This window comes from Lepisma saccharinum, chromosome 3 (genome assembly GCF_977018435.1).
Source record: "Lepisma saccharinum chromosome 3, izLepSacc3.1, whole genome shotgun sequence".
NCBI lineage: Eukaryota > Metazoa > Arthropoda > Insecta > Zygentoma > Lepismatidae > Lepisma > Lepisma saccharinum.
The window spans coordinates 61,424,626-61,435,092 of record NC_139231.1 but is presented as its reverse complement, the minus strand read 5'-3'; the positions used below and the strand labels follow the sequence as shown (position 1 = coordinate 61,435,092).

Here is a 10,467-nt window from a genome sequence, read left to right as displayed (position 1 = left end):
TTTGCATTTCTGGAATAAAAACTGCTAATTTCAATAAATTTCGGACATTTAGTACAAAAAAAAATGCAGGGAATAAACTACTTTTAAACTATAATTTTTTCCGAAGTCTGGATCGGAATGTGTTTTTTTTTTCGTTCCGTTGTCATAACTGCGCAGTCTACTCCTGCTAATGGTCTTCCAATTTTCACGCCTGACAGCTTCAATGCAATAATTTGGCGCCTAGATCTCGAGGAAATGGATGATGAGAGATCCATGAAAGATTATTTAGCCCTGATCGTAGTTTGCATCCTCCTTGTACACACTCATTCGTTCCTTTCATACATGACACAATCTCAGCTCCCTTTAGCGGCATGTTGTGAGCCTACGAACCGGAAGTTGTTGTGCTACAAGCATGCTACAAGTATGGCGTCCGCGCGAAGGCACTTCCTTCCGGTGGATAGCCCCTATACGTATGTGAAGGTAGGTAGATATTTGGTAATATTTTGCGGGGGGCCCCAAGATTTGTAGATCCGGCACTGCTTTTATTGTTAGGCTAAATGCCTAAGTTGTTAGGTTAGGGTAGCTAGCTTCAGTTCTCTTAGCATAAATAATAGATTTTCATTTTATTTATGCTAATAGAACCTACCCTAACAACGTAATCATTCCTCGTTTGACGTGAGAACGCAATGTTGCTCAAGGGTTGTGCGATAATGGAGACATTTTTTTTATTTCAAGGTCGTGATTTACGTTGAGCCGTGATGTACTCTGTGCATGAGTTTTCGCGCGCTCTGTCGTTAATGGCGATCTACAATAATGGTTGAAAGAAGTCAGTTAGAATACCAGTGGAGTGTATTTGGAATCAATGTATCTGATGCTATACTTGATAAATGTGAGTAAACCTTATTATTCTAACCTAATAGAAGCATGTCATTATATGTAACGTGAGTTTTTTTTGTAGTTGACCTGTGTGTTTGCTATATTTTTCGAAATAATGTAATAAGCTAAATACATTAGTACATATATTAAGGATAAGAATTCCAAAGCATGAGGCAATGCTGGGAGTGCAAAATCATTATTTGAAATTTTAAAAATTTTGACACAAAATTAATTTTGCTGGTTCGCACAAAGCATCCCATTCCAATAGAGCCGATTTAGATTTACTATAAGGTATTTTTCTACTGTGTAATGGATTTTTAGTTGTGAAAATTTGTAATTTTCCTGGTGATAATGGATTGTATGAAAGTGGTATTACATTCTGCTGGTAACTGTTGCGGTAGTTTACTCATTACCATCTTTTTCTAACAAAAGTCGCTTTCATTGAATCGTATGGCAAGCAATTCACATTGTAACTAAATGTCAATTATGAATCAGTGAAGATAACGTTCATTTAGAAACGTTATAGGCTAGACTCTACGTCCTTATTGCCTTTTGGTGGTAACTGATGGGAGTTAACAACACTGCAGGCTCGTCTTTGTGTCCGCGTTGTGAATGCTTGTGCTGTGATCGTTTGCGTTGTGCGTGGTGATTGCTTCTTTGCGTTCTCGGTGCATTGTGCATGAAAAAGAACAGGTTCCAAAAACTTGTAGATAGTGTAAAATGCGTTTATCTCCAGTAATAATTTAGTGCATCGTTAAAAACTGTGCTTGCAGACACCCGGTATCTCTTCGGGTAAGTACCTTTTTCTTTTTACACTTTCTGTTCATGATAGCCCCACTAACCATTCACGGGTAGCCCCAGGAACCATTCACGATAGCCCCACGAACCATTCATGGGGACGATGTATGCCTACGAGGTTAGGCTAGGTTCCATTAGCATTCATTTTACCCCTAAATGCGTGCTTCATCGAAAAATTTCCTCTGGACGTTCAATTACGCATATCTGGCCAACATCGCTTTTTATCGATTTCCTCCTCCAGGTAATTTTTCCTCGTTTTGGGATTTACGTTTTTGAATTCCTTATACAATAAGCTTTCCAACGATATATGACACATAATTATCGCAGAAGGTAGGACTGAAGATGACCGGAACCCTCTCCGATTTTCTTCATATTTGGCATACTTGCTAATTGAGGCCTGCTAATGACGAATCTGAAGTTAAAAATTGTCTGAAACATCTAGAAATTGCAAAATAATTGCGAACCATTCACGCTAGCCCCACAAACCATTGACGTGTGGTTAGGTTAGGCAAACATAGTCAAAATTTTGTGTCGTAGTATCAGGATCTAGAAATTGCAAAATAATTGAAGACTACAGGGGAAAAGGGAGGCAAGTCAGTAAATGGTCGAAAATGAGAACAGCAGATTCATGTAGCTTGAATGATGTAGTTGATGTGGATGCAATGTCAGAGCAACAGGGAGGTTAGTCACTGAGAAATTGAATCATTAAGATTTCGCCTACAGGGGAAGAAGAAGTTAAGTCAGTTTAATACAGGGGAAAGAGAAGGCAAGTCATTTTACGAAAGTAACTTCACCACTGTTGTAATCACGCTGCATGTGGCAACACTGTCGGATTGAAATTTTGCATGCTGTGTTTTGTTTTGTGAGGGATATCATTGTTTTGTGTACGTTGTGTTCCATTGTTAAATTGTGCTTTCTTCGGATGCCCAGCCAACATTAAACATGCATGTAACCGTCAATTGCATTCGCCATTTCAGAACTGAGGAGGCGGTGAAGCATTGTAAACTACAGAGATTGTTCTACAATGGATTGCCCCATCATAAGTGTTTAAACGTGATTTTCTTGTTTCTTTAGACTGTTGCTTTGTGAGTAATATTTTGTGCAGAATCTGATTCATAGCATAATGAGTGAATGTGACGAAGGACCATGTGTATCTACACAATGTAGTAAAAAGAGAAAGAATTTGGGAGGATAAAGGATGCTAACAAGAAACTTAGGGCCCAGACGCACGAGATCGGAGATTCCTGTAATTGTAAACTGCAGTTTTTCAACATTCTTGATGTGAAACAGAAATAAACTTATCAGTGACTTTAATAATTTTCAGTGTTGGGAGAAACAAAGTTTGCATTTGAGTGGTTTAATTACATCACGTGATATCAAACAAAAGAGACCAAGAAAAGATAAAGATGATGCAAAACTACGAGATAAAAGTTTTATGTACAAGGTAAGTCTTCCAGGTGAGACTAATGCAAGTGTAAAAGAAATGCAAGTATGTCAAAAAGCTTTCCGTTCACTCCAAGGTATTTCTAAAAAAATGACTTGAAAATATCCAGAGCAATAAAATGTAATAAAGATATAGGTAATGACATGCAAGGCAAGCATAGTAATAGGCACAATAAATTGTCTTCAGAAACTGAAAAGCTTGTTATGGATCACATGTCATCATTTAAAGGCCGTGAAAGCCATTACAGTAGAAACAGAACAGAGAAGATATATTTACCAGAAGAGCTAAACATATCTAAGATGTTTAATATGTATGCAGAAAAGAATCCTCACAACATGGTGACGTATGAAACATACCGTTCCATCTTTAATACCAAGTTTAACATTGCCTTTGGTTACCCAAGAAGCGATTCATGTAGTACCCGTGATGAATTTCCTGCACATAAGATATCACTCACTTCCCAATTAGTTTCTGCAGACAAAGGGTTGAAGCATGACTTGGAGAAGAGAATCAAAGATATGGAAACACAGCAACAGGTTCATATTAGGAAAGCAGAAACTTTCTATGAGCGCAAAAGACAGGCAAGAATAAGAAGTAGGAAGCATCATAGGATGGAATCAATTTCCGTGGATTTTCAAAAGAATCTCCCTTGTCCAAATATTACTACAAACTACAATTAAGTGTTTTTTCTTTCAACATTCACCAATTGACTGACAACAAGGCAATTTTCTATGTTTATCCTGAAACTATTGGCAGAAAAGGGCCAAATGAGGTAACATCGTTTTTGAACGAACATTCTTAGCTCAGACGTTCAACATTAACATATTTTCTGTGACACTGCAGGAGGCCAAAATAAAAATTGCACTGTTCTCCGATATTTACAATTTGTTGTTCATGAGAAGAAACGTCTGCAGTCAGTTATTGTCACATTTCCAATACGAGGACATTCATACATGGAATGCGACAAGGATATGGGTTTACTAAAAACAAAAACTGAAACTGAAGTTCCTAATGACTGGCTTGCAGTGTTCCAAAGTGCACGAGTTAAACCAGAACCCTTCACAGTTGTAGAAGTGGATGATGGGATGATCAGAGACTTTAGTGGATTCCTTGAAAACTATTACATCAGGAAATGCCCCATTCCAACCTGACCAATAAAGGAGCTGAAAGTTGAGGGAGACTATCCCCATCTGATCATGCATCGGGAACACTACAATGCAGCATGGATTTTTCCACAATCATGCGCGGGAAGAAAAAAGACAGAAGCCTTGCACCTCATCTGGAATCTTAACGAATTTCTACACCCTGCTAGAGCTTATGAGGGACTTCTACAAATATCAGACGAAAAGTTCAAAGATCTTCAGGAATTGAAAGCGTTCTGCACAAGAGAGGCTCAGGTTTACTACACAAACCTGCCACATGGACCTAAGGGGCAGAAACAATAAGGACAGCACTGCCTAAAACTGAACAAGTGAATTTGTGCACCACTTCATAATGATGTAAACTGTTACATTAAGAAAGTTTTTGTCATAACTTTTGTACTCTTCTTGAATCAATTTCTTTCCTACAAAGAAATATACACTTTTTTCATAATGCATGTAATACAGAACATACATCAATAATAATAAAGATTATATGGTTTCAAACTTTCAATTTGCTATTCTGTAAAATTATGAAAAACTGACTTGCCTCCCTTTTCCCCTGTAGTCTTCAATTGTGAACCATTGGCGCTAGCCCCACGAACCATTGATGTGTCGTTAGGTTGCAAACATAGTTAAAATTTGGTGTCGTGGTAGTATCAGGAATATATATTTGCTTGTGAAACAAAAAAAATCACGAAAATCGACTGTTTCCATTCCGAAAACTAACGCCTTATTTTTGCTTATTTTGCAATTTCTAGATGTTTCCGAGAACTTTCAACTTCAGATTCGTGATTAGGAGGCCTAAATTAGTGAGTATGCCAAATATGAAGAAAATCAGAGAGGGGTCCGGTCATCTTCAGTTTTTCCATCGTAGAATTTTGGCGATCGTTGTCTCACAAAATTTGAACCTTCCTTAAATTAATAAGCACTAATCGGATTTTGAAAAAAGTTATTTACCTATGTTGAAAAAAACAACTTGAATGTTACCTTACGCAAGCATGCATGCTTCCCATGGACAGTGTATTTTTCGTTGACAACTGACTGTAGGTAACATAGTGTATTTTTCGTTGACAACTGCCTGTAAGTAACATAAACTAGTGGGAATTAATGTAGAAATAAATCTGAACATTATAATAATGCATTTAGGGACTTTTATTTTAATGCTAAGATAACCAAACCTGGCCTGCCTAACCTAATTATGAAAGCATTTATTGAACAGTCATAAGTAATCTCTAAAACTCTGCAGTATGTGTTAACAGAAGTAAATTGAAATCGAACCATGTTAAAATTCCATTCGTAGCGTGATGAAATTGCAATAAAGTATTGTGGAACATAGTTCAAGGTGCCATTATGCTTTTTACACGAAAACAAGCACAATATGGCAGGCACATCTTGACCACGTGGGTATGCAGTGTTTCAACCTTCTTCACCGAAAAATACCTACCATCGTGTTCGTCACCGGTGGAAATACATTATGCACGGATAGCTGACTGTTAGCGCCACGAACCATTGACTGATAGCCCCACAAACCATTGACAGGTAGCCCCACGGACCATTCACGGATAGCTCCATCAACCATTATGCACGGTAACTGACTGATAGCTCCACGAACCATTTCCATGAGGTTAGGTTTGGTTGGGTTAAGCCAGCATAGTAAAAAAGAAAAAGTTTGAAACACTGACAGTGGGTTACGTCATCGAACGTGCGGAGCATGCAGTTCACGTACGGGAAGCATGGCAATTGTCCATCGGTGGGATATTTCTCTTAAAAAAATATGTGATTTGCCAGTCAAACAGATTCCACGATGAAAGAAAGTACCTCCACGAACGTTGGAAAGCTTGGAGAAACTCATTTCCGTAAGTAGTTTCTTCTGTAAAGATGAAGAAATGTGTCTCCGATATAACAAACTGTTACCAACAAAAGTAACTCCTTTTTTCATCTGATTACTATCTACATAGTCATTAGTGTGTGCTTCCCCTCCCTCCCCCGATTCCATTTTTAACTGTAAGTCTAGTCCCAATTAGCCTTTCTGAGTAAAGTGAACTTGCAGACACAGTGAGTAGCCATTAGTTTATTCTTTCAGTGGTGTGGACTACTGGTGCCATTTACAAAAAAACATTTTGTTTGTGCCCAAAAGTGATTTGATTGTGATTCTTATTTGTCGCATTGAAAAATTGCTTCTGGATGTAATACCAGTCCCACATGTTTACTTATGTAGGGCAAGATGTTAAGTTTGGTGTTCTTAGCAGTAATTGCACCCCTGTGTGCTTAAGAGTTTTATCATTTGTACATTTTGAGCAGGTTAGGATTGTTAAGTTTCATTTGGCATAGTTTTTCTACACTTGGTAATAGTTCCGATTATTTGAAAGTTTTATAGGAATATTAAGCGGTGCTTTAGAAGTAAGTTTGATGCTTGGGTAACCTTATTAGTATAGTTAAAATTACCATTTGCCGGACAAATTATGATTTGAAAAGTAGTTTGTGCACACATCTGTGCTTCCCAGTGAGCAGTCTTACTTGATTTACAGTCATCTCAGACATGGAGTATTGAAGGTTTTCGTGTGAGGATTGATAGAGGGTTCATGCTTGAAATCAGTGATCAGGTGTCAGAAGCATTTAGGGATGTTATTTTAATTCTAAGATCCCCAAATGTAACCTGCTTTAACCTAACAATGAAATCATTCAGGGATATAATACACCTTTACACACCACATGATGTAATAACAGCAGTCCATATCTAACACAACAGTGAGTGAGTGGCTGCCAGCAACATAGGAATATAGGGAAGGGAAAAATCATTCTGGGTGCTGGTGACCGACCTTACTCCTTTGAAAATTCAAACTTTTTTTTTTTTTTCAACTTGTGGAAGCCACAAATAAGCAAGATATGTACTCTTGAAATGTGACAATGGCACGTCGAATTTCTCGCAACCCACACCACTTATTTTGAACAAATTTTTGTCATACACTTCAGAAATCATCGAAATATGTACAAGGATAACACATAATTACTACCATTCATCCATCCAAACATAACAGAAGATGTTAAATTATCACTTTCAACTTTCTTTTAAAGCAATTTTTGTTACCCATAAAGGGAAAGAAAAAATACACTCGTAAATTTTCAAAAATAAAGGTAGATTGCTGTAACCATGGAACCTAATTCTTCAAAATAAATGATATACACCTTAAAAGCAGGGTTGCAGGGGCGAAATGTGTCAAATGGCAGACGAATCTCATACTACTCTCACTGACCCTGTACAAGGTTTCGTTCTCTTATTACAAATAGACTGTAATTTTTCGTGTCTTGTACTATGTATGCGAAGATAACCAAACCTAACAGGCCTAACCTAACAACAACTGCAATTTTTAGAGACTTATGTTATTTATGGTAAGAGAACCAAACCTAACAAACAAAGGCATTCCTCTTTTCCGTCAGAACGGGCCTCCCTTATCGCACAACACTATGGCAACATTGCGTTCGGATATCAGACTAGGAATGCCTAAGTTGTCCTGTTAGCCTAGCTAGGTTTAGTTTTATCAGCATGAATAATAAGTTTGCAATGTATTTACGCTAATATAACCTAACCTAACAACATAGACAATCCTCGCCTGACATCTGAACAAGAGGTTGCCATAGTGTTGTGTGATAAGGGAGACCGAACATGTCTGTCTGTCTCATGCAATGAGTAAGACCCAGTTTCTGATGTCAATTATGTTGTGCGTGACATCATAAGTCATACCCATAAAATAGCTAATTACTCTCTTGTAATGCATCTCTGCATGCTAAAAACGACGACATAGTTCATATGAATGATAATCTTCCCAACCTACTAAAAATTTACCTGTTTCTCATGGGAGTACGGAGGGTCATCACCACCCCATTCTGCAGAAAACTCACAATAAGTAATCATTTAGCCAATAGAGTATGTGTGTTAACAGATGTAAATAGAGATCAAAGCATGTAAAAATGTGCATATGTACCATAATTAGTTCAAAATTAAACAATCAAAAAATTTGAGCCATAATAAATTTATATATCGTACATATATATATATATATATAATAAATAGCAGTCAATTGCACCAAAGCACTTTATGCCTCAAGTTCCCTTTGTGTACAGAAGGCTAAACTGGACTGGACCTATAGTTTAAAGTGGTATCCGAACCACTATGTGAATCCACTGGGTATTGAACCCACTTGATTACATTATCATTACGCTATCGAGGAGGCCATGATTCAAGGAAACTGTTATTGAGTAGAACTTGTGAAAATTCATGAAAATGTAAGTGGAAGCTTGTAAAGTGACCTAAAGGAAGGTGTGAAAAAGGTACAATTTCAATAGGCCTATACCATTCTGCCCCAAAGTACTTTTTTTCATTTCATCCATGGGTGTTTGTTGGTCTAATATGCTCTTCCTTTGCAGTAAACATGAAATTTCATGGAAGTAGAGGTTTGAGGATGAACATGTGTAGGTAACGTAATATTACACAAATTGTCCATCACCAATTTATTCAGTTTGTTTTCCACAATGTGGTGATCATGAATTGAAATAAAAGCATCAATAAAGATGGATAAGAATCTTACCTCTTAGATTTTTGAACCCTCATTGGATTTTTTGTTTTGAATTGTTCTTACTTTTTACTGTCAAATTTGCATAAAAACATTCATAGCCTCCACCCATGCTTAAGAGGGCGGTGGAGTTTGGCGAAGGTCGCTGTGGAAAGCGCTTAAATTTAACATGGGCTTTTTGTTGAATAGAATGTTTTACGACAAAAATTTGCTGGAAATCACAAAGTAGATGTGAACTTACTTTATGAAACTTAGAGTAAATGGCACATTTATTCAATTTCAGTTCGATAAATGTGGAAAATTGCATTATTTTTTAAAAATTTTCCATAAGGATATACGTAAATATACACAAAGGTTTTGCGATTTGTGGGTAGCACAAATTAAAATGGCCAATATGATGCATACTAACATAATGCTCAATACTTTTATGACTAAGCTAGAGAGGGCTTTTCAAAATTCATTTGGACAGCCCAAAATGATTGTTTAAAAAACTCATGTGTTATCAAGGGCGAAAGGTACGGGCGCGGCATCCAAATTTTGTCCAGCATAGTTCACCACTTGGCCACTAGATGCCTCTGTTGGAAAATTGCCCCAGGCTGACTGGGAGGGCTAGTTCGCGTGGGTCTTTGAATCCTCTGCACAGCTGGGCTCCGTCCCCTCATCGGCAAAGTCCCTTAGCTGTCAGTGCTTGAATTATTCTCTCTTTCTCAGGAAAGAAAGCAGGAAGACCATGAATGAGTTTGTGTATGTTTGGGTGTAGAGAAGCAGAGCATATTTACCGTAAATTGGAGCCAGTGACACAGTAACTTTAGATCGACCCCTACCGCCAAGTACGTATTTAGAAAGACTTACTACATACAAAAATTAAATTATGAAAATAATGAGATAATAAAAGAACTAAAATTATACAGAGGTTGTTTCCGATCTATGGTGACAAGATTGCACACCTTTTGCAGCACCACCAAGCGTGAAGAGAACGAATCTGCCAGTCGTGTGGGCACGTTAGACCGTTGACTGTGTGTGACAGGTGTGGTCATTGCGTATCGGGAAGAATACCGGCGAAAATCAGTCCATATTGGGAGGGTTACATAACTGCACTTTCCGACGTAAACTACAGTTATAGTGCCATTATAAAACTGTGCAAGGAGCGTGGATTCACTCTGTCCAGAAATGGCATATCACAGGTGTTGAAAGGGGCAGGTAAGATGAGGCGTGGGATGATTCCTGTGGGGCAGGAACAGGCCAACTGCCGGCCTGCCACCAGCCGCACACAAGCTACAATTTGGGATGTCAGGGCACTGGTCACCAGGGAGAATCCAGCCACACAGAGAAGTATCGCAAACCGGCTACAAACATCACTGAAGAGTGCACACCATCATTGACAACGATTTGGGTTTGGAAAAGTGACGCAAGGGGCGTGTTCATAAGCTCTTGCCAAAACACATCCAGGAACGTCGCATCAACTGTCGAAAGCTTTATGAGCGGCACCTGTCAGGTGAAAAATGGAAGTTCCTTGTTACATTGGATGAGGCATATGTTTATCTTGATGACTGTCACAAGCCACGTGCAATTTTTTATCGATCGACAGGTTCGAGGGACTTTCAAAGATGGATCACTGAATGTAAGGAAAGTTTTGGCACAGGTTTCATGATCATTG

The 10,467-nt window shown here is 38.1% G+C and overlaps 1 protein-coding gene across 1 annotated transcript in view; it reads left to right on the top strand.

Annotated features, from left to right (window-relative positions):
* The first annotated feature begins 740 nt into the window (after nt 1–740).
* Nucleotides 741–10,467, top strand: part of PolA2 (DNA polymerase alpha subunit B) — a 112,650-nt gene continuing 102,923 nt past the window's right edge. Inside the window, exon 1 of the mRNA XM_083118661.1 lies at nt 741–868. Within this exon, the coding sequence (XP_082974787.1) occupies nt 793–868 (76 nt within the window). The 5' untranslated portion in view covers nt 741–792. The remainder of the gene's footprint in view (nt 869–10,467) is intronic.